This window comes from Pleurodeles waltl, chromosome 9 (genome assembly GCF_031143425.1).
Source record: "Pleurodeles waltl isolate 20211129_DDA chromosome 9, aPleWal1.hap1.20221129, whole genome shotgun sequence".
Lineage (NCBI taxonomy): Eukaryota > Metazoa > Chordata > Amphibia > Caudata > Salamandridae > Pleurodeles > Pleurodeles waltl.
In genome coordinates, this window is record NC_090448.1 from 240160005 (window position 1) to 240185574 (window position 25570).

General features: G+C 43.5%; 1 protein-coding gene across 1 annotated transcript in view; it reads left to right on the forward strand.

The window, feature by feature from the left end:
• The window catches only part of RAB43 (RAB43, member RAS oncogene family), a 114558-nt gene extending 90068 nt beyond the window's left edge, over window positions 1-24490 (forward strand). Inside the window, exons 2-3 of the mRNA XM_069206635.1 lie at window positions 5640-5823; window positions 22648-24490. Of these exons, the coding sequence (XP_069062736.1) occupies window positions 5640-5823; window positions 22648-22898 (435 nt within the window). The 3' untranslated portion in view covers window positions 22899-24490. The remainder of the gene's footprint in view (window positions 1-5639; window positions 5824-22647) is intronic.
• Window positions 24491-25570: the final 1080 nt, after the last annotated feature.

The window sequence follows — 25570 nt, forward strand, 5'->3', positions numbered from 1 at the left end:
CGAGCAGCGCCGCCATGGGGATTCCGACCCCCTTCCCGCCAGCCTGTTTCTGGCGGTTTTTACCGCCAGGAACAGTATGGCGGGAACGGGTGTCGTGGGGCCCCCTAACAGGGCCCGAGCATGATTTTCACTGTCTGCATAGCAGACAGTGAAAATCGCGACGGGTGCAACTGCACCCATCGCACCCCTGCAACACCGCCGGCTCCATTCGGAGCCGGCTTCTGTGTTGCAGGGCCTTTCCCGCTGGGCCGGCGGGCGCTCCCTTGGCGGGCGCCCGCCGGCCCAGCGGGAAAGTCTGAATGGCCCCCGCGGTCTTCTGACCGCGGAGCGGTCATTTGACGGGGTAAGTTTGGCGGGCGGCAACCGCCGCCCGCCAAACTTGGAATGACCCCCTTAGTCTGGCTTTCTTGAATTTCCTTATTAAAAGCTTACGCTGTCTACCGCTACTAGCCCACTTCTGTTTCTTACAAGCCCAGCTGCTTGTAGGTAACTGACCGCAGCCTATTTGAACAATATTCTATGTCTTTACAAGCTGTGTCCTTGCCACTTCACCTACTACGGGATGGGATCTTGCAGGTTGTACGGGGGTAAGCATGCTCTGGGCTCTACTCCCTGACGTCTTTAAAAAACCTATATTTGTGATGTTTTCTCCTAACTTTATGTTTTGAGGCCTAGCGGAGGTCGTTTTATATGTTATGTGTGTTGATTTTTGGGGTTTTATGCAGTTGTTGGGTGGCTCTTGCTTTTTTATTTTTTTATTTTGAGCACTCGTAAGAACCGTACAGCTTTAGTGAGTATATCAAGGGTTCTCTTTTTATATTTAGACCTGTGGACACTAGAATTAATAAAAGTGGTTCTTACACTCCTTAGGCGACCCCACACGCATAGTCAAACCTGTATATTATGTCTGCAGTGGCCGATTCACATGCTTTGACCACCTCCCTCCTACACAACGCCAACCTCTGGGTTAAAGCCCTCAGGCCAGCTCTGGAGGACGCGGTATCACGACCCCCGTCACGAGTTTTAAAGTCTTCAGGCTCAGTCTGAATTTTAGCTTTTTAACAGATTGGTGTTTTTCTTTTATATTGGTGTCCAGGACTCAAGCATGGTCCAAAGAGCCGTGTTCTGGGTCATTACTTGAGGCGCTAGAAGCGGGGTATATATTTCCTGGGCCATACCAGGTGCAGTTTCTTTGTGAACAGCAATGACCACTTTTTGAATGGGTGGACCAGGACGGGTAAAAAAAAGCAGGGCCCCATTGTAAACACCTGGGTGTTTCGGAGGATTGTTCTTCGCCAGACGGGGTTCCAAAACTTAGAGTTGGTGACCCGCTACCGCCCGTACTATCAGGGTATGTTGAAGCGGGAGAAGACTAAGGTACGTATAAACTGGATGGGGACTGGTGGGATCGTACGCTCCCGTAGGTGTGATTGGGGACGTTAGATATGGGGAACTTAAATGGTGATCGTAATAGCTTAAGGCCCGGATGCGTGGGTCGCGCAGTGGCTAGGATCGGGTGATTGCTGTGCCTCTGGGTCTATGCTAGAAGATCCGTTGGGTTCAGTGGCTGCTATTATTTCAGAACCCTCAACCCCACCCTCCAGTGCCCTAAGAAGCCCTATACAGGCGGCATAAGGGTCCTCTTCAGAGTGATCATTTTCAAACCTTGAGGCCAAAATAGTTATAGGAGTTTTTGGGACGAGTCCGTTGGGAACCACCTCTGCATTACCCGTTTCAGCCTTAAAACACTTAGACCTCTGTGGACTACGGGGTCCTGTTAGAGGTCGTAACTGTGTTTTTAACTGAGAGCTCTAGTGGAACCGTTTCTAGCTCAGGGACCGGTTGCTTCTTCTTTAAGGAAAGACGGTTCATTTTAGGCTTGTTGCACTGTTTGGGATCCCCCTCAGCGGTTTTAAACAGTACTTGATGTTGTGTGCCTACGGGTGTAACTGTCTGTGTCCCAACCCTTGCAGAAATGTACTTTCAGTAGAGGTCGTTGTACCGGTGGTGGTGTTTATTTGTAAAGTGGTGCAGTGGTTAAGGGCTGTACCTGGCCTATGACGATTATCTGTAGATCCTGGTCATAGTTTGTCCTGATGCCCTGTGCCGATCTCCGCGGCTGTTGATGACTTTGTGTTTTGTAAGACTCCTGTGATGCCCTTTAAAGGCGAAGCTGACCTTCTAAGATCTTTCGTGACTTTTCTACGATGTGAAAGATAACAAAAAAATTTAATACATTTAGGTCATTCTAGAATGCTATATCCCAGAGGGACAAACAAACTAGGTAGAGAGAGAGTGAGAGAGAGAGAGAGAGAGAGAGAGAGAGAGAGAGAGAGATATTAGGATTCTTTAGGCTCTACATTTTTAAAACACACCTGATGTGCTCCCACGGTTGGGCCTTTGTTTATAGGTGCTCCATGTTTAGGCTCTGTAGACTTCTTTTTCCTGCCTGCCTTCTTAACTACGTCTTCCACATTTTGCACCGATGACAACTCCGCTCGTGCGCGCTCCCAGGGGCTCTGTATAGAAGAGGAAAATATAAATAAATGTCACACTTACAATATAAACCTGTGACTTTTAGCATTGTCTGAGGCATCAGATAGTTGTATTTACCCGTAAGAGCTGTATCTTGTTTTCGCTAAAGACTTTACGTCTTTAGCCTCTAGGATCCGCTGTAGAGCTTTGACATCCGTCTGAATTTCGGCATCATATACTCTATAAAGAAAGAAAAGTATCAGAAATCATTGTTGGAAATAAAGCAAAATAGGTAAAAAGAGTAGGTCGTTGACATGGTTTTCTAACTATAAAACTGTAGGTAGCTGTACCTTGCTGATAGGCATCCATTTCTTCATGGGTCGACGTTCGCTCTTAGGGATCCTAAGTACAAAAAGAGACATACTTTATTTTAGACTGTCATTCAATTTTATGGTGCCGTCATAACACATTCATAAATATACTATAAGCCTGTAAAAGCGTTTACTCAAATAATTACTTACACATTAAGCAAGCTCACTCAGAATATTGGCTAATAAGTACACTATCAACCCCTATATTGTTCTGAAGGTACAGTACACAAAGCCTCTTGTTCACATTTCTCAAAAACCATACACTGTTTATTTAAAAAAGTCCACAGGGCGGCTCTGCTGTGCAACATAATATCTAGGAATCTCTCCATAAGGCATTATTTATATAGTTCCAGGGGCTCCGCAGCCTTATTTTACTCATATTACAATACCGCTTGTAGTCCTTATAATGTCATATAATTACTGTTTTTATAAAAAATATAAAACTCAAAACAATTTAAAACATCAGAGTTTATTGTATATATACATGTACAATAGAATAGTAGCCGGATTGTTTGGCTTGGATATTTGTACACTGAACTACTGTAAATGTCAACCGTGTCGCCTTGCACTCTTGAAGGAAACCCAGAACTTATGTTCAGGCAGACAGGGTGACATTTTCTCCACAATTGATAATCCTTGAACCTTTTGAGTGGGCTACTGATTGCTTACAATTTGAGCATAAGATTATTGCATAGAGATATAGCGATGTCTTTGGGCAGGCATGTGCACATTCTACTTCCATTACACACCACACTTAGTGGAAAGGATTTTGTACCTGTTGTATCAGTGCCTACATCCTCTGTCTGTACAGCCTCATCAGATTCTACCTTAGCAGGCCAGTTTCAAAGTCCAGGCTCAAGGTGCAGTTGGCGGCTGGTTTGAGTTAAAGGCACTTCTTCTCACAGCATATAACCGAGCAATTTATAAAATATTTATTCAATGTTTTTCCATCACTTAAACATCCAAGTGTTTCATAGGAACTTAACAGAATCATGAGCTGTCATATGGCTCTTGCATTTGAGCCAATTCATGAAGCTGGCGTAAAGTTGCTTTTCCGGAAAACAGTGTTACTTCTTGCATGTACAACTCCCAGAATAGTGGGGCAATTACACATTTTGACAATCAAAAAGCTTCTGCTCCAGTTCTCGAGTGGTTGTTTTTCTACGGCCAAATCCAAAGTTTATGCCAAAAGTGATTTTAGGTTGTCACTTTAGCAAATCAGTGGTTCGCTATACCATTTATTCCAAATCCTAATGCAGATGCAGAAAGATCCTTACATTTTATGTACGTATGCAAATGCCTTAAGTTTTATCTGGAGAAAAAGAAAGTCCTTAGAAGCACTGGTCAGATCTTTGTGACGTTTGAACATCCTCGGCAGTCAAGATGGGTGTCTCTATTTGTTGTCTTTTGTTACAAAAAAGCTAATCGACCTATATGAGGAAGAGTAATGACACACACTACCAACAGCTGCTCTCCATGTTAGTGTGTCTCTACATGACATTTGCTATGCTGCAACATAGTAGTAAAACAGACACATATGTGTGACAGCACTACTGCCTGGATGTTGATGCAGCAGTGTATTCTCAGTAGAAAAAAACTGTGCTACACGGCCTCTTTCGATAATTTCGGGCTGCTTCTCTCTGTTTATGAATTGTTTACTACTAGCTATTGTAATTCGAGCATGTGAGTCTGAGAGGCCCAAGGTGGGGAGAAGTAAGAAGTTACCTGTATCTATAGATCTGGTATCTGTAATAGATTCACATACTACACACCCTCCTACCCTGTTCCCCTTTGCTTACTGGTTTTTCCCTTCACTCGTGCTATGAAAATCTTAGCTGTGGTGATCTCTGATGGAGTGAGAGTGCTGCTGCATTCATCTGGTTGCCTGGCTTTTGGATGCTTTTCATTGATATGAATGCACCACTAACTAAACAAGGTTTGTGGGCCTGTGGCCATCTTAGCAATGATTACTGCTGTTCTAAATAACCCAAGATTTCGATCTGAGCATAGGGAATTATTCAGTCATGTAAATCTATGAGATACCAAGACTGGAAAACTACTGTTATAGTGTTGTGACTTACTTAGTGTGATTAGAGTCTCCCATCTTCTACAGTTTTGTAACAGTGAAACTGCAGTTGATAGCTGGCAAGATGGCACAGTGAGTTAAGTGTTTGCCACTAACGTCTGCGAGATAAGTAGATCACAAGTTCAAATCCTTTCAAGTCCACCTCATACTTACACATTGCATAGTTGATAATTTGAGTAATTGTAACAACTGTCATTTAGTGTGTTTAGGAACAGCTAAAATGCAATGTGAAGTATTGTATAAAAACAAGCTATAATAATCATCATTATAAATATGAGAACAGAAATTGGGTGTAATATGCATCAGTACCACAAACAAACCAATACTAAGAGGGCATGGGTTCAGCATTTATAATAAACTAGAAGTAGGTGCAAAAATGCTGTTGTTTACAAATGTTATAAGAGAACTGCTAAAAATGATGCAATTTACGTATTGATAGTTGCATGAGATGTATGCATATATTAAGGTTAAAGGACAATCCCTTTTTTTTTTTTAAACAAAAATAATCAATGGTTAAAGCACACAGGTGAAATATTGGGAAGCATCAAATGCAGGAGATGTGGTACTAGAGCAACAGAGTAACCAAGTGACAAGATGGAAGTAAAATAGACTAATGTCAGTCAAGTTGATCAGCACAGTTTTTCACCAAACATAACAAATCTAATCAGTAGTAGAATAACTCAACTGACTTTTGGGAACTCTTTCAGTTGCAGATCTGGGACACAGCGGGTCAGGAGCGATTCCGAACCATCACACAGAGTTATTATAGAAGCGCCAATGGAGCTATTATAGCATATGATATCACCAAGCGAGGAACATTTAATTCGATTCCTCATTGGATTGACGATGTGAGAAAGTATGCTGGTTCCAACATAGTACAGTTGGTGATTGGTGAGTGTAAACCTTTATCATTTTAGCTCAATTGTGATTAAGTTATTGTGGTCCAATGCAGTATGTTGTGTAGGTTACCAAACTCAAGCAGCAAAGCATGCATTGGGTTTGGTAACCCAAAAGTAGACAGTAGATGTTAATTAGGCCTGTCTTTTAGTCTGTTTCATGGTTTACAGATCTTAGAAAATTCAGACTCCTTTACAGTACAGTGAAAAAGAAGTCTGTATGACTCAGAAATTGTCAAAAAAATAGCTAACATTGTGAAAGTTTACTTCTCTTCATTAAGCTTTTTCTATTGAACATTCTTAACTAAGCATTTCACTGTCAGAGAAGAGTTTTTTAGTTATTATTTATCTCCTCTTCCACATGTCCTGAGACGGAGTAGTAAAAGTTGTTGCTACAATAGATTTCTAGAGACTTAATTCTGATGGGAACCAAATATGATTAATGCAGTTGTGACAGATCTTTACAATATCACCCATTTTTGCATAACAAGTCCAACATGACTAATTCCTAACATTAGTCAGGAATATTGTATACTAAGTGTATGTTGACGTGTACCACAGATATACATCATACCCTTACATTTTGGGGACTTGATTTGGAATGCACCTCTCACAAACCAGGTAATTTTCTACCTCTCTTTGAATCCCCTATGGCTTACTGTGAATTTTCTGCTTCTCTACCCTTCCCTCTCCCTCCACCCATGTTAACATTTCATTTTGTCGGGTGTGGGTACGGTGTGAAACTTTTCATTGTCTTCAACTGTCCGACTCCAAATCTGTTCTTTGTTTTCATCTCATGTTTTTTACTGCTTAAATCTCCCGTCTCTTTCTTCCCTGTTGTATTCACACCTTATCATGTGTTCCAAATCGCCCCCTCAAAAGCCAGCACCCTACTCTTGCCTGACTCCCTTTACCTTCCATCCCTCACTGACTCTCCTACACTTATTTTTTTTTTTATCGTTTTTATTAGGTTTTGTCAATATGAATACAGTTACAGTTAGCAGCAGAGTACACTGGGTTGATCACATTGTAAGAAATATACACAATACTAACTGAACAGCAATAGACATAACTGTATAAAGCAGGGTCTAGGCAACCACCTTGGATAGGGGAGAGGGTAGGGATTAAGGTTAGGATAGTATGGCTGTTAGTATTTGGTAAAATCTGAGATGAGGGGGCGTGAGTCTGATGATCAAAAACCAGTGGCTGGAAGGAATATGGTGCGAAGGTGGTACTGAGAGCAGATAAGGATGGAAAGTCATTATGGAAGTTATGGTGAGGAATGGCGTTATCCTTAACTTTTCAATGGAGGAGATTTTCATTCCCAATGTATAACAGGAACTGAGAAAGAAGAGTAGCCCAGTTGGAGGAAATGAGATGCTTACTGAGGTGTCTGACTTATTCATATCGGAGGACGTCTTCTTCCATCCCCCATTTATGTACTGCCCCTTACCAAGCAGCTAAAGGGGGGGGGTCATCAGGGAGCAATGAAGAGTGAATGTACATTTGGAAAGGCGTAGTGCCAGGGAGACAAAGCGGGTGCGGACTCTGTGCTGCTTGGGTCATTTGAAGATGCCAAAGGATCATGCCTCCCAGGTATCAGTGTCAGAATGGTCTGTGACCGCCTGCAGAATGGTGTGTACTTTTGTGCAATAGTGTTGTAGTGCAGGACTGAACCAGAGCATGTGTGCCAGATCTGCTGTTTGAGTGCAGCAACATGGACAGCGTTCATCCACCTAGGGGAAGAAGCAATTTATTTGGGCTGGGGTGAGATATGCATAGTGAAGCATAAAACCTGAAGATTCTTGAAACCCGAGTTGCGTGACACCTGCTGAGGCTATAGCCCACTCTTTGTTATGTAAGACATGCCCAAATTCGTATTCCCACTTATGTCAGAGCATATTTAAGGGAAGCATTGTGAGCTCACGGATGGCTTTATATATCCAGATAATGAGATGACGGCAGGTGCCCATGGTAAGGAGAGTGTGCAGTACAGCATGTGTTGTAAGTTCGGAACCCGTGACATTTCAGAGGGTGTGAAAGGTGTGAGTAAGTCAACGGTGTAAGAGGAAGCGTCCCAAAGGGAGACCATAATCTGCCATGAGTTGACTGTTGAGGAAAAGGTTGTGTAGATGGAATGCTCCGTCCAGCAGACTAGATCTTGCTGAGTAAAGGATCCCAGGAACCTGGGAAGGCCAACCAATGGGAGGGTGAGAGTGTAGGTCAGTAGATGTTGTGCCATACAGCGTATTTGCATCATACATGTCGGTGCAACGGTCACTTGAAAGGGTCGCAGGGATGAGGATGTGGGTTCTGGGAGCAAGAGGCGGCAGACTGCAGGCAGTGAGAGGACACCTTGGGTATTAGACGTCCCTTCCATATACCTTCCCGCCATCCAGCGTGAGATCCATTGCAGCATGGGCTGCAAGGTAATATGCTGCAAAGGGTGGGGCACTGAGTCCTTCCCGGTCAATGGGAAGCTGTAATTTGCCGTGGGCGATACTCCACCGTCCAGCTCCCCAAATGAGGGTCCAGTAGAGAGTCGAGGTCCACAAAAAACTAACGTGGGCAGGACAATGGCGGGGTTAGTAAAGCAAACAAGGTAATATAATCAGTCAGGTGGATCTGGCAGGCTGGTTGGGATGGAGTGGGTGTATGGATGATTTGTCCTAGTTTACCTGAAGTCTGACTGCCCTAGCAAACATCTCAAGTGTACTGCCTAACAGAGAGGGGTCCAAAGTGATATCTTTTAGGTAAATGAGGAGATCATCTGTGTTAGAAATGGGGTCTCTGGTTGGCAGTCAGTTTGAACTCTGTCAAAGCAGGGACCCTCACTCTAGTCAGGGTAAGGGAGCTATACAGCTCAGATAACCCCTGATCACTCCCTTGGTTGCTTGGCACAAGCAGTCAGGCTTAATTCAGAGGCAATGTGTAAAGGTTTTCTACCAACACACACAGTAAAAACACCACAAAAGCACTAAACACCAGTTTAGAAAAATAGCCAATATTTATCTGAGTAAAACAAGACCAAAATGACAAAACTCCAAAATACACAAGCAAAGTTATGAATTTTCAAAGATTAAACTCTACTCTAGCGATAAGAAACATGAATGCTTCAATTTGGTGTTATCACAGCATCGTGACAGAGTAGTTCCCAACAATCTGATGCCAATGGCGCCGGTCACAGAGTCACACAGACCCCCGGTACAGTACCTTTGGTAATGAAGGAACATGCCGGTGCACAGAGTCAGGTAGGTGAGGAGTCACTGCATCCAGTGTGGTGTCGGTACCTTACTGCAGAGCAGGGGAGGTGATGCGGCGTTGGTGTGAAGCAGCGGTTCCTTAGGCTCCGGCAGGGTTGATGTCTGGCAGGTCAATACGCGGTGGGGCAACCTCACAGGATCGCAGTCCTGCCACAGGGCTGCAGGTGCCGCAACAGAGTCGAGTGTCACTGACGTCAGTGACACAGTACTTGGGACACATGAAGTCACTGGACGCCAGCGGGGCTGCAGTAGTTTTAGGCCTGCGATATCATGCGAGGTCATCAGCTTCAGTTACAGGTGTCGCGTAGGTTCTCATTATGGTAATGAGGCTACTGGATTTGGGAGACAGGATCATATGCAATGTGGATACTAGGTATAATTCCACACCACACGTCTCCTGTCGGCCTAATCTAGGTTCTCCGGCTGACTAGCAGCACCTCATCTCTGACCAAGATGATTGTGGCAACCGGGCGCATGACAAGACTCCTCCGGGGAATTGTGGTCAATCAGATCCCATCCCTTTTCTCTCAGTTACCAAAAAGTCTCATACAAGCAAAGACAACAGAGGCAGAAAATAGTTCAATAAGAATTTATTGAAATAACTGCATCTTAGATAAAAAGGCATGTATTGCAATAACTAGGATGATAAAACACAATAAAAGCAAGTAGGTGACTAGCAGAGTAAAACACTAGAACAGTCCTACCATACTGTCACTAAGAATGGTATGGATATATATTTCTTCTACCTACACTATGTCTGAGCACAGCGTAATAAGCCTAATCTTCCCTTTGGGTTTTTCCCACTGGGAATACACCATCCCTCATACCTGGAGGAAGAAGCCTGTGGTCTAGAGAGACACCGTCCCCATGTGGATCAGGGGTCCGGCCGTTTAGGCAAGTAGCTGCAGCGAAGCAATCAGCATACAGTCGTGGTCATCTGGCTGGAATCTCCCTCTAACATGTCTGGGACAAAGGAGTGTTTTTGTAATAAAACAGTTGACATTCTAAGAAATGGTCCCCACGTATGAGTGTGTGTTATCTGTGAATGTTGGAGACACAGCATACAACGTTTATCGGCAACCCTATCTGACTGTAGCCTTGGAGAAAGCACAGAGTGAAATAAATGTCCTACTAAGAACGTAATGCTTTCCTCTGCAAGAGTACAATGAGATAAAGAAGATATAACAGCACCGCAAATGTTGCCATTGCTAGAAAAATAAAGCAACACTGAATAAAATGTAACATGGTTAAAGTGCGCAACAGCAGGCCTATTTAGCATAAAGCAACGTGTAAAGCAATGTGTCTAAAACATGGCTAAAATAGCTATACAGCACAGGTGGCATTGCGGAGTCAGGCAGCGGCGTCGGTCCTGGCGTCGCCCAGAGTCAGTCTAACTGTTTTTTCTTGGTTTTCAACCGGTTTTCACTCCCAGGGGCCCAGAGACTGGAGTAGACACCACCTGGCAAGGATCCACAGCAAGTGAACCCAGAGGCTGGTAGATGAAGTATTTGATGTCCCTGAGACTTTTTAACAGGAGGCAAGCTCTGTCCAAGCCCTTGGAGACACTTCACAAGCATGGTTGCAGAAAGCAGTGTCCAGTCCTTTCCCTCTTAGTCAGAAGCAGCAGCAGGCCAGCACAGCAGAGCAACATGCAGAGTGGCAGGTCCTCCTCAAACATCAAGCTGTTTTCCTTGGCAGATGTTCCTCTTGATCCAGAAGCAATCTGAAAATCTGGGGGTTTGGGGTCCTAATTTCTGCCTTTGAAGTTGGCAGACTTCAAAGGAATGTCTCTGTTTTTCACAAGATCCTGCCTACCCCAGGCCTAGCCCCAGACACACTCCAGAGGGTTAGAGTCTGCATTGTGTGAGGACAGTCACAGCCCTTTCAGGTTAAGCATCAGCTCCTCCCTCCCCACTCTAGCCCTGGAGACTCATCAGGATATCCAGGACACTCCTCAGCTCCCTTTGTGTCAGTGTCTAGAGGGAATTTTCAAACAGCCCAACTGTCAGTCTGACCCTGATGTGGATTTCACAGGGAGGCAGAGGCCCAGAATGGTTAAGCTAGAAAAGTGGCATTTCAAACAGAAAATCTAAAAACCAACTCTACCAAAAGATGTATTTTTAAACTGTGAGTTCAGAGATCCCAGACCCAACATCTCTATCTGCTCCCAATGGGAAACTGCACTTAAAATATATTTAAAGGCAGTCCCCATGTTAACCTATGGGAGAGATAGGCCTTGCAATAGTGCAAAATGAATTTAGCAGCTTGCAGTATTTCACTATAAGGACATGTAAAATACACCAGTACATGACCTACCTTTCAAATACACTGCACCCTGCCCTACCTAGGGCCTACCTTATGGGTGACTTATATGTAGTAAAAGGGAAGGTTTGGGCCTCACAAATGGGTACACTTGCCAGGTCGAATTGGCAGTGCAAAACTGCACACACAGACACTGCTGTGGCAGGTCTGAGACATGTTTTCAAGGCTACTCATGTGGGTGGCACAGTCAGTGCTGAAGGCCCACTAGTAGCATTTGATTTACAGGCCTTAGGAACCCATAGTGCACTTTACCAGTAAATCAAATGTACTAATTAATGAAAACCAACTATCAATGTCCATTAGATAAAGAGCACTGGCACTTTAGCACTGGTTAGCAGTGGTAAAATGCCCAGAGTATCAAAACCAGCAAAAACAAATCAAGCACAAGGTCCAAAAACTGAGTCGGAAGCAAAAAGTACAGGGAAACCACTCCAGGAGCTGCCAGGTATAACAATCCGTATACAAGGAGACTGCATGTTCCTACCCTTCAAGGGTATAAACCCAGTCACGCCCCTTGTCCTATAAGCGCATGGCTAAGGATTGTGAGGGTGAAAAGTAGCGACAAGAGGGGAGATCCCTTTCTAATACCCCTACTCACCAAAATTGGAGCGGAAACCAGACTGCTCAAGCTCACTCAAGATGTTGGTTTAGTGTAAAGGAGGCAGGTGAATGCGAGGAGTCGGTGACCCACCTCCATTCGGGTCAGAACCTGAAAACAATAATGACATGATAATGTATCAAATGCTTTTTCAAGGTCCAAATCAAAAGAAGCCACCTGAGGGTAACAGCCCTGAACGCAATCCTAGATGTGGAATAGCTAACTAATATTAAGGGAAGTGCTACGACCGGGACAAACCCATTTTGATCTATGTGTATGAGTTCCATGAGGATCTGGATGTAGCAGTCAGCCAATATTTTACCCAGGATGTTATAGTCATACCCAAGAATTGCAATAGGTTGATACAAGGATGGTTGTACTAGTAATTTCCAAAGCAATTGAGGAAGTTCACCCGCTGCTAGTGCCTTTTTACTCAGGTCCGCCAACTGAGGTGGCAGATGGGAGCGAAAGGTGGCATAGTATTCAAGATGCAGTTACGCCGTTTGTATATGAGGAGGGGAGCAATCGATCAATGTGGAGATTGAAGGCGCAGTTATAGTCCAAGGAGCAAGGGAAGTGTGGTTTCATGAGCTAGTGCACTGGAAACAGAATCACAAAAATCACGCTGGTCGGAGTTGGGGGGCGTAAATGCTCCCAGAGAGGAGGAGATGGCTGTCCAAACATCCCTCCACACCACATAGCGACAATCTGGGTCTGTAGTAGTATCAAACACCTAGAATTCGATGCCGGGCCTAATTCAGATGATAATGCCACAGGTGTATGCAGAATAGGTGGTTGCATATAGGAGATTCCTCCTATGTTTATGGATGCTCACTATTTCCCCTTTCGTTTTGTGTCTCTCCTGTAAGCAAATTATTTGAGCATGCTGGCGTTTTATGTAAGTAGCGCTTTTTGACAGAATGCATGCCTCACATACTCAATGTGAGGAAACAGAGCATGTCACACAATGGCTGCATATTGAGTGATGAGCGTGGAGGGAATAGGGGGGAGGAGAGAGTCCACAGTGCCTATTTGTATGGTGACCCTGGCGCCCCAGAATGCACAGTCTGAGTAGATGTAATATGCCATTTCCTCATAGGCGAGTGGGAATGTTGACGAACATAGGATCAGCCAAAACTAGGGAGATATGACAGCGTGGAGCCTCTTGCTACGTCAGTACGCTGAAACAGATTTAGTGAGAGAAAAAGAAAACCCTTAGCCTAAAATGGGGGTGGCCAAGTGCTAGTGTGGAATGCCAGTCAGTGCGCACCCTGTAGATATAAAAGGAAAAGCAGGCCGTGAGGGACTCGCAGTGAATTGCGCTGGGGTAAGGAGGTGCTCAATCTAAATTAAGTTGATGTAGCATAATAGTGAAGGCAATGTGCATGGGCCAAGGAGTTGTGTAGAGAGGTTGGGCTGCAGAATAGCCAGATACAGAGATACAGGGTAAGGGATTAAGGGCAAAGGTGCCACAGTAGGGGACCAAGAACATTGTGAAAAGGAAGAGAGAGGAGCAAGGGGCCCCTGCCAGCCACACCTGAAGTGTGCAACATTTAACTGGACATTTAGATGAACTACAGTCGTTAACAGAAAAAGATCATAGGAGGATGTCTGCTGTTTGGGGTGTCGCAGTTTGAGGAGTTACACAGGCCTTTTGGAGTCATCGGAATGAAGTGTTTCATCATCAGAAGTAAAGATATGAGGGTCTCTCTCATCATCTGTAGTGGTGTAGTGGGTTCCTAGATCCGCAGCGGCCTGGAGGGCTCGCGCCAGTCCTCGATTGTTTGTTCAAGATTCAAGGAGTTGCAGGGGCCTGGCATGAGCCATCTCTGGGGTGGGATTTTTTGCATCACTTCCATTGAGGCCTGGATGAAGATCGAGTGGGCCTAAAGCAGTCTGCTGATGTGGGTCTGTAACGCTGATCCACCCAGTCCCAAGCTTCCTTTGGGTCAGTGAAGAAGAATGTAGTGTCCTCAACAATGATCTTGAGGCAGGCTCGGAACAAGAGTGAATATTGTATGCCCTGTTGCTGCAGTCAGCCTTTAACTTTTAGGCAGAGGAGGTTCGTTGTTATTGGCCAGCTCTAATGTAGTCAGGAAAGATCATGACCACTTTGTCTTCCACTTGGAGTGGGCCGACCCGGCATGCCACTCGAAGAAGGGCATCATAATCCTGAAAATGAAGAAGTTTCTCCAGCATGGGGCTCTGTCTAGGGTGAAGAAGGGTGTAAGTTCAGATGTGGGGTGCAAATAATTTAAACCAAGGTGTACAATACTGTATGGTATTGTAGCCCTCAGTCCCCTCAGGAAGGTCCAGTATGCGGATGTTGCTTCACCGGGATCGGCCTTCAGTATCCTCCGCTCTCTCTTCCAGATGACTAGGTGGTCTAGGAGACTGGAAGTTGTGTGTGGGGGAGAGAGGGATTCACAGCATAACCTCCTGTAGAGGATAAAGGAGACTAGAGAGCTGGGGTTATAGTGGGCCCCCCTGACAAGAGTGTAATGACCATAGTCTCCAGGCATGTCAAGCTCCAAGCCCAATGTCTAGCTTGCACCAGCTCATGGATAGGATATCTCCTGGGTGAAAGGCCTCTCCTGCGGAACTCACTATATGCCTTGGTGGTGGTGAGAAAGCAGGAGAGTGACAACACAAATATTAAGGAAGCGTGAAGATGAGCTGTAGTCAACAATGTGGTGGCCAATCCTGGTTAAGTAGTGGCGTAAGGAGTACCCCTCACTGTGTGAAGCAGGCGGGAAGGCCTCACCTGTGTATCCCAGCAGCGACGATAATGAAAGAGTGGGAGCCTCCACCCCTCATCTCCCTTTCCCCCCCTATTAAGAATGAGTCAAGTGGGGAGGGCCCTCTTCACCCCTCGTTCAGTAGAAGCAGATGAAACAATCAGGGGGGGAGTGTCTTCAGGGCTCCCACAGAGGGCAGGGATGAACTGAAGGTCGTTGGGGCCTGAAAAGAGCCTCCCCTCGAACATTCCGACTTGAGTGCCAATGAAGGGGAGAAAGGCTGGATTTGCAAGGCCTCAAGTGAAGTTCACTGAATTAGGAGCAGGTGGCTGGCCAATGGTGTCCCACCCTCATGTGCACCAAAGCAAGTAAGGAGGGTGAGGGGAGGTGCTGCATGAGAAGCTGCAAGCCGGTGGCAGGCCACAGTGGAGATGAGGCAGCAGGGAGAGGGCTGCCACGGCTCACCCAAAGCTTCTGCGCTCAACGGATTAAAGCCCACGGTGCTTCATAGGGCTGGCAGACGAGAAAGCAGATGCGCAGCAGCGTCCCAGTCGCCGCAAGCAGGCAGTCCTGTTCTAGAAGCCACCCCTCATGTGCACTTGCAGGAGAGCCGAATCGAGGTGGGGATGGAGGACAAGACGTGAGCCCGTGAGGTTGTAATGGGTCTCTGTACAAGCCAGTCACTGGGAAACAGCGCCTAGGCTCACTTGATGTTCTTGAGTCTGGGAGGGACGAGGTCCGTGGTGCGCATCTGGCGTGTAACCTAGTGTGGTGAGTGTGGCCTGCGATGCCACAGATCCTGGATGAGGCCCGGGCCATTCACTCCCAAGCTGTTGTTGATGGGAGAGAGGCAGTGAAGTTCACAATACGATGTGGGCTGGATACGACTGGCTCACTAAGCAGATTGGTTGCATCAATGGTGGCCTTGAGGCCTCACACCTGGGTGAGCACATCTGGCTTTTCGAGGGATGTCCAGTCCACCCTTGTGATCATGCCCTTCGATGGCACCCATGTCTTCGAAGACCAAGCAGACTTGGTGCTCGAGTCCTGGGCTACGGCCAGGTACTTGGGTTTTGCAGCAATCAGACTGGCATTGAAAGCATTTCTTCCCTCTCTAAAAGGGAAAGTGCAGATGTTCACAGACAACACCATGTGGTACTGTGTCAAGCAGGGTGGGGTGAGGTTGTGGACCCTTTGTCATGCGGCTCTGCCCCTCAGAACATGGCTGAAACATCAGAACATTTCCCTGGTGGTTCAACACCTGGCGGTCTCTCTGAACGCCAGAGCGGACAAACTCAGATGGCAATGCCTGGTCGATCACGAACAGCATCTCCATCCGGAGGTGGTGCAAGGTCTCTTTCAGCAGTGGGGAGAGCCTTGGTTAGATCTGTTTGCCTCCACAGAGAACGCACAATGTCAGCAGATTCTCACATTGGAATTTCCAAGGCAGCACTCATTCAGCGACGATTTTCAGCTCAAGTGGAGCTCTGGCCTTCTGTACGCCTTTCCACAAATACCACTTCTGCCTGGAGTTCTCAAGAAGATCAAGAACGACTGGGCCCAAGTAATCCTTGTGGCTCCAGACTGGGCACAAAGAGTCTGGTATCCCGAGCTATTTAGCATGGCCATCAATCCTTCGACCAGACTTCCCCAGAGGATCTTCTGTTGCAGCAGCAGGGGAGGGTTCTCCACTCGAACCTGTCTAGTCTCCGTCTTCTTGCATGGAATTCGAGTGGCTGCAGTTGACAACTTTTGACCTTCCGTCCGAAATATGTGATGTTATCTTGGCAGCCAGGCTTCCCTCCTCTAAAACAGTATATGCCTGTCAGCATAAACCTGTGGCATGGTGCACAGACAAGTCTGTTGACCACCTCTCTGCCCCTCTTCTCCAAGGTTCTCTTATCTATACTTTCTTTAGCCCAGCAAGGCCTTGCTTTGGGCACCCTAAAAGGGTATTTGTTTTCTGTATCTGCATTTCGGAGGTTACCTGACCACCCCTTTTTGTTTAAGTCTCCTATTGTTAGTAGGTCCCTTAAGGGTCTTACCCACATGTTTCCTCCATCACCATTCATCATGCCCCAATGGGATTTGAATTTGATTCTGACATTTCTCATGTGTACTCCTTTTTAGCCTCTTCACAATTGTCCTCCTAGGGTTCTAACATTAAAATCAGACTTCCTTGTAGCCATTACATCTGCCCACAGGGTGAGAGAGCTGCAGGCATTGTCATGTAAGCCACCCTACCTTTCCATCTATCCATGTCAAAATGGTGCTTCGCACCAGGGCTTCCTTTTTGCCAAAAGTGGTCACGTCCTTTCATATAGGCCAGTCCATCACCGTGCCTACTTTTTACTCACACCACATCCTTCTAAGGAAGAAGAGATACTTCAACGCCTGGACCCAAAAAGAGCATTGGCGTTCCACCTTGATCGTACCAATGAATTCCTGTTGGATGATCAACTCTTTGTTGGTTCTGCTTGTATGAAGAAAGGTCGGGTGTGCAGAAGAGAACAATCTCTAGATGTGTCGTTCTCTGCATTAAAATGTGCCTTGCATTGGCTAAAAAGCAACCATGGGAGGATTTGCATGGCCACTCTACCATAGTGACAGCCGCAAACACTGCATTAACATGCGGAGTTCCAGTCCTGGACAACTGTCAGGCAGCAACATAGGCATCCTTACACACGTTCACCAACCACTACTGCCTAAACAGTCTGGTCCGAAAGGATGGGTATTTTGCCTGTTCAGTCCTTAAGGACTTCCTGGTATGATCTTGGTTTGCAGACCATCCTCCTCTATTCTAAGGTAAGGAATCTGCAACTAGAAGTCTCTATCAGATGAACAAGTTACTTACCTTTGGTAACGCCTTATTTGGTAGAGACTTATTGTAGTTGAAGATTCATAACCAGCCCACCTATCCTCTCCGCGAACTGATTTCTAGGGACAGGTTCTTCCCTTTCAGGGCCCTAGTTTTGATGCACCAATTGTCAGTGTTCTTCATGACTCTACGCTTCTGGCGTGGAAAGTTGTGTAAAAAAACTGATGTCAGTGCGAAGGGGTGGCACCTATATAGGTTCTGAGGCGTTGTATCTAGCGTGCGCAGTGCCGACGACGGACACGGAGCCTGCCGACGCCACCTGACGGTGTGCAGGGGTACCACTTCAGAAAAATCTCCGGATCCAGACTGACACCTTGGGTAAATTCTAAGATAAGGAATCTGCAAATAGAATATTTCTCTACCAGAAAAGGCATTACCAAAGGTAAGGCACAAGACAGTGCTCTTTACCACAAATGTCTAGTTTCCTAAAGGAGGGTAATTTTAACTGTAGAATAACGACTTTCTCATTTCACTCATATAAACATCACATAGTACTTTCCTAATTCTTATATCTTACACATATTGCCTCCTTTCCTGTTGATGTGTTCCAGCTTAAAAGCAGTTACAAGGCATCCTCACAACAACAAAGAACCTAAAGTAAAATCACATAGAGCTGATCATCATCATTTATCAACACTACTAAGTATCTTCATATTTACAGTGTTGCAGGAAAAACTTCTATTGCAGTCTAGACAGTTAAGTGCATAACCCTTTACCATTTGTGGTACACTTTTCCAATTGCATTCAAAAGAGACCGTTCGGCAATGTATTATTTTTTGTTGTGGCCTCATAGACTTGTACTGATGATGACCCATTAAATAGTTTCTTGGGATTAGCACTTTCTACATGAATGCATTAAGACTAGATACTTAATTTTCCAAACAAATTAATTTGTTTTGATTATCCTAGCAAATTTGCTTCTAACAGATCATGTCCCATGGACATTAGTTTTAGTTGTAGATACACAGTTTACACTTTTATTTTTATTCACTACGTGATTACCATGAGTGCTTCGTACAAAGTATTTATACAAAAAACGTTACATGAAATTCCTACACATTCATCCTTGTGGACTGTTTTTATACATTACCAATTTAGACGCTGTTTGACTTTTAAGCAGTTAAAAACAATAACATTATTTGAAGTATGCACACCACAGTGAACCACCATTGTTCTCTTTTCATATTAGATTACCCCTTGTCCACTGTAGTTCTGTTGGGTCGCCTTTGCCTTATGCTACATTTTCTGTGTCTATGGCATCTTTTTAAGTCATTGAGGGGTCCACTACTTTTGGGATGCTATCATTGTTAATGATCAACCTTTGACAGGCTTAAAAATATTTTCAGAGGAAACGCCCTTCATGATTATTATCACCTCTCAAAGAAAGATAAGCGAGATTCAGACTGGTATCTTAAACTGTTTTTAACAGGCATGAGGTTGTACTCCGACATGATCCTCATTCATTTGAAAATATAGCTTGTCTTTTCACATTGATCACACCTCTGTTCCAATTTCGCCTCAAATCCACGTGTGCTTGGCTATGATGGTGCTGCATTCACTAGATGTAAGCCAGAGCAAATTTGTAACATGAATGCCGCGCATTGCTCAGAAGACAGCAGCCTGTGCTCCCATTACCAAGGCTGCATATTCCTTAATCCACTTCAGGCCTGTTTAATCCACTGTCAGACACACCCTGCCCCTGTATCTAACTCTTGCAGGCTCCTGCTTTTTCCCTTGTTGACGCTTTTCCCAGTGTCTTTTCCTTCTTCTTTCTTCTTTGTGTGTATTCCCCTCTATTGCTCTCGGGAAATGTCTGATAAGGAAAAATAAGAGCCCCCCCGCTCCCCCTACCAAAAAAAATGATTGTCAGTGGTCCCCACCGGATGAAATAAGCAATGATGTGAGCAGAACATAGGCTTTAATCAGTCATGACTTCTTTGTTCAGATAATTTTTACATGGGACTCTCACATGAGGAAGAGTGATCACATTTTGTCCACAACTTTAGGAAATACAAGAGCAACACATCTACGAGTGGGAACCTAGGTGAGAACGTATGTACTGAAACAGTGGTTCATCGAGGTCAAAAACGCAATGTAGTTTTTCTCTGTGGACACTGGAAAACAAAATGCATGTAAAGAAGAGAAACCACGTTCTCTAGCGTAAAACACTGAATAATAGCAAATTTATGATCTAAAAATTGGTTATGCAGAAATAATACTTGTTAAACGTGGTGCAAGACAATGACAGAAGATTATAAGTATTTAGTGCCCCCAGTGATCACACAAAAGGGAAAGAAAATAATGTGCATAACAACAAATGTTAAATTACATAATTGATAACATCATTGGTTATATGTAAATAACGTTGTTCAAATTACTAATGAGATTTAACAATAATTCTGAGAGTGTGCTATAGGCTTTGTAAAAGAGGAGGAATACAGCAACTTAAACCAGTGGTTGGACTTTTATTAGCCTGTCTGTAAGCTTTCAAAAGATGCGAAATAAACTGCTATTGCAAACTTGCTATTTCAGATTTGAAGCACTTTTGATGGATGTCATTGTCTTTTTACTTGTATCACCCAAAGTATGGGTGCAGTGGGGGTAGGTAATTTGTGCACTTCTGGTTGCTGAACATCATAAAACCGTAGAACATTTGGACAACCAGTGCTGTAAAGGGCTGAAGGCTGAGCAAGTACATTGTTAGGTGGTTATGGAGAGTTGGGTAGAAGGTCATGACATATGGCAAGAGGACTCCCCAACCGCCATTGTACGTTGGATGCAGGGTCTGGTGTGACACCAGGCCTTGGAGACAACTTCCACTGGGTATGTTCAATGTCCCTGCATAGTGGGGGTTGGCCATTTGTGTGTAATGAGCGAAGACCCTGGCCACAGGCTCAGGCTTGTGTCACAACTGTTCTACGTATAGCTGAAGAATTTTTGCAGTGGAGATTTGATGCTTACGGAGGGTTGGCTGCAGATCCTTGCCTGAGACTAGGCACTGAGTTTCAAGTCCTGATGCAGATTGGATGCAGGGCCTGGCTGGAGGCTATGATGGAGAGGTCATGAAGGATTCTATCAATTATGCCATTTATCATGTCATGAGTGATGTAATATGTGAAGTCGTAAGCAGTACATGATGGTGGTGAAAGTTACAATTAGTTCACTAAACTATAACTGTCATATTTCAGTGGTAGTTTGGGTTTTTAACGTTAGCTCATTTCTCATTCAAACACCTAACTATAACATCACTTTACCTGTTGTTTCTGAAGATTTTTTTTTTTAACATAAGTTAAGGTCATAGCACCTAACCTAACTATAACGTCACTTTGACCTTTTCTCGTTCTGTATAGTGTGTGTGTGTTTGTATATTTGCATTTTAAAATTAGGGGGCTGTTAAGCAACTGAAATGATGGGTAGGCTGAGTAATCAGCTGTTGAAATTATTAACAATGTGTAGCCCTTTTAAATATATATATATTATGCCTCAAATTATTAAAACTCAAACCTCCCCTCAAACTTTTAACCTACAGTTTTCATGCCTGCATTCAAATCTCAGTGCTCATTTACTTCAGCCTTTTCTTCAGAAAAGGCTTTAAATTCAGCAGCTCCTGTTCCAACAAAATTGCATTCAGGAATGCTTTGCTTGTATCTTGAATAAAAAATGTTAGTGCTCTACTTGTTCATTAGAACTCTGTGCTCATGCTGCATCTGATTTCTAGGGAGTTAAGTTGCAGACGACTGCTGTTGCTGGAAGCACGTTCCTCTCTACATTTCAGAATGTTCTACTGAAATGCGTGAGGAAGATATTTGAGAGCTCTAGAAAATGTGACCTCGTTTTAGCTTTCCAGAGCACTAACAATAATTTCTATGCCATAAAGAACCTCTTAATTTTGTTCATTTCTTGTGGAAATGCTACAGGCTTTGAATCCATCAATTTGGTTTCAGGTGTGCCACACTTTTGTCATAAGTACAAAATGTTAGCGCTGTAGTTGTTCATTAGAACACTGTGGAAAGGTGCAGTAGAACACTGGACAGTTACCCTAGAGGCTGCTGATGTTAGAAGTTCATGTTTTATTCTGAAGTTATTCTCATATGGCTGAAGAAGGCAGTGTGTACATATAGAACACAGGCTCTCATGTCAACTTCTAGCATACCTTCCATAGCCTCTATCAGAAGATCATGAGAGAAATATGTTTTCTCTCAAACATGGTTCATCAAGACCCCCGAGGTGCGTCAGCATTTTTCACGTAGTAAAATCACATGAGAACTCACCTGAATTCCTAAATTGAATATAGCACCAACAAATGAGTTATAGCATGACTAATTCTGATATCACCCCCACATTTTTTTTCAAAGTCTGAAGTTTTAGAGGGGAGTAACAAAATTAAGAAAAATATGTATATATTTAAAAATAAACTTACTGTGATATAGTAATGTCTTGTGATTTAATAGTACTCTGGCTGTCAATGGATTGGTCACAATATAGTGACATACGTCCATGGTAGCACAGGTAGTCGGGCCCTCTCCCATTACCAACACCCACTGCCTATCTGCCTAGCCAGCTGTTTAAACAATCTTTTAAAGGGAGCTGAGGTTTCCTGTGCAGCATAGGTAATATAAATACATATGTTACTAGGCACCAATGCCTGCAACCACCTGCATAATCCTTTGAAAAGTTGGTCCTAAGTCTGCCACAACATTGCAACACACACCACAACTCGTTACCAGGTGAAACTCTGAGAATTAGGTATAATACTGGAACTACACTTGGGTACAGTAGACTTTTATAAACACATCCTATTTATAATTGAGTCATTTTGCTAGGTCTCATTTAAATGTCAGGGCATGCAGCGTATCCTCTTGTTCTCAACCTGAACTATATTAATTGTTCTTCATTTAATGAGAACACCCAAAACTCTCCACTTTCTGGTGCATTGAAATAAAGAAATTCACTCTGCTTGTAATCATCAAGTCACTGAATCCCATTTAACTAAGCTTAATTAAATTACCTTTTTTGACAGGAAACAAGTTGGATCTCGGAGAATTCAGAGAAGTACAGCTAATTGAAGCAGAGGCGATGGCTGAACACTGGGACGTCCTCTGTGCCATAGAGACATCGGCGAAAGACTCAAGCAATGTGGAGGAGGCCTTTGTCAAGATGGCCACAGAGCTTATGATGCGACACGGAGGACCCATGTTCAGTGAAAAATCCACAGACAGCATAAAACTTGACAGCAAAGATGTAGAGGAGGGATGGGGATGTGGGTGTTGATGAAAGCCTTCCTCAGACCTAAAACAAGCTAGTTTGTAGGCAGTGCTCAAAACCTAGTTTTTAATTGCTTGGTTTTAGAACAACTTCTTCAATGTTATTGGGACCAGTGCTCTTTTAGTAGCAGTTAGGCACGCACCTGGATTTCAGGTTATTAACTTTTATAAAAAATTATAAATTATTTTCAACAACATTCCTACATGGGCAGATATAAGGTTTGAGTCCATCTGGTAGTGGAGGTGCTAATAGAATGGGTGCATTAAACATGATATAGTGAACAGTTACATGAGCACCTACGGGGTACAACTGACTATGGTTATGCTATAAAGCATATATGGTGTTTGTTATTAGACTGTATGGTGACTTGGCTGGTTCAAGTTCAGAGTAGAAGCTGCCTAGAACACGTAGTCAATTTCTTAGTTACATTGATGACCACCAAATGCCTTCTTTTCTAGTAGGATATCCTTTCTGTTGATTTCATGAGCAGTGCTTCAAAGTCTTGCATGTTACACTTCCTCCTTCTTTACTTAACCTGCGTGGTAGTGGCTAGATGGATCCTCAAGCCCCGGACATGGTAGGGAAGCTTACTTGATTGTTTTAGAAAATGTCATGCTGTTTTGATTCTACTGCTTGTGGATTCCTGCACAGCTTTGTCTCTCTTTGAAGGCATGTTTGACAATATGTGGATGCAGCAGGCTGACTTGGAAGTGCTGCTCCTGTACTTGAAAACAACTGGAATTTGTTAATTTTACTTGCATAAAAATGTTTTACAGTGGGAAAACAAGCCTTTCTAATTAAAGCCTAATCCAGCACACATTGCATCAATTTCCACCTTTTTGCAGTTACTGGTGGGTTAAAAAGATTTTTATTTTATAGACAGAAAATCTTTGTTTTAGTTGATGATTTATCAAAACTGTGCCTTTTTAGCACAGAATTAAGCTATGAGGCAACCAGCCATTTATTTGTAATGTGGGACATAAATCTATCATTGTTGCTACTTTAAAAGCAACATTAATGTTTAATATAAAATGTTGCGTGGTACAGGTAGTTAATTGTTTAATGTTTAGTTTGTGGCCCTTATGTAGTCAGTCTTTGTTGATAATGTTCACATGTATAGCTCAACTGGAACATCAAATGCCAGAGGTCGGTCGTTCTTCTGTCAATCGTCAAAATAAGGCTAAAGTCCTAGTGTTGTCACCTAGCAAAATATAAATCACAAGACTATAAATCCTTACTTGAGACAAAGACTGTCAACCATCTCTTCATTATGTGGTCTCCCTTGTCTTATATTGTTGCCCAATTCTATTTTGCTGTATTACCCAGCAGCTACTGTCTTTTCAAATTGCCTTCTTTCTCAAAGATTCCCACTTTAATTCCTGGGAGCAAAATGAAGGAGACCATCAGTTACATTATTTCATTGTGGCTTAAGATGTGTACTGAATGTATGCAACACTGTTATGCTGTGAATGGAGCTGCAAGCAAAGCCCCGTGTGAGCCATTGACAGCATGTTTAATTGTTGAGCATCCTTATTGTTTTTTACAATGATAATCTTGAATAACTTATTGAATTTGCAGAATATACTTTTTATCATTTCTTGGATGTTTTATTGTGTAATGTTAACAATAGAAAGTCGGATGAAATGCATAGCAGCAAACTATAGTAGATATAATCTATTTGAAAAGGTGCAAGTTCATATCTGTGAGTTTTTAGCAAGGCTTTTAAATAATTTTCACTAAACACCCTAACTTGCATTACTGTGCACTATAAAGTTGTGCTGCAATACTGGTGTTTCTACATCTCAAAGAAAGAAACTACCGGGAGGTTCTCCTAATCCCTATTCCACCTCTCAGTTGGAGCTGAAAAACCTGTTTCACAGAGTGCTTCAGTTGCACATAATAGTACCCAGATATATAGCTGAGAAATGCCTGTAGAAACTCTGCCACTGCCCACTACTACCACCTCCCTGTTCTGTACTTGATATCATTAGTCTCCCCTTCCCAGATTTATGTTCCTGCCCCTCCTACATGGATATCAGTTGTATTACTCTGTAATTCATATGAAAGAAGGTCTGCATATGAAGTACCCCACCTCAGAAAGCTCTTCTCCAGGAAACAGTTTTTTGTGTGGATTTAATCTATGGCGTTTGTAGCCTTCTTTTGCATATATGGTTTGATTCTCAAACGGCCCTTTTTTAAAGTGGTGATCTCTTTTGTCACATTAGGGGTAGAGTTTCCACACAGAATTACAGTTGGATACAATTAGCTCATATTGAGACTTGTTTACAAAAGAGACATTCTCTTTCTTTATTATTTCAAATCAAGTGTTTCATTTTAGTTCTTTTTTTTGGTCTCCACATTTTCCAAAAAACAATCTTCCATTTTGGGTATTTTAGGGTATATAATTAGGCTATATTGTGTAGCAACGTGAATAGCATAATTGCTTTAAGAGTCATTAAAACAAATTACAGCCCACATTGTGGTTTGTATGCTGGAGTGTACTATCTCACAGACGAGAATGTCAAGTGTGTGAACTATGGTGGTCGAGTGTGATATAAATCAAGTTGCTCTGAAATAAATACAACTTGATACTATAATTAGGCCGATCTGCTTTTTAATTACAGATTGATTATTCAAGTCAAATTAAACTCTATAAATACAACTGCAGTCATATTCAG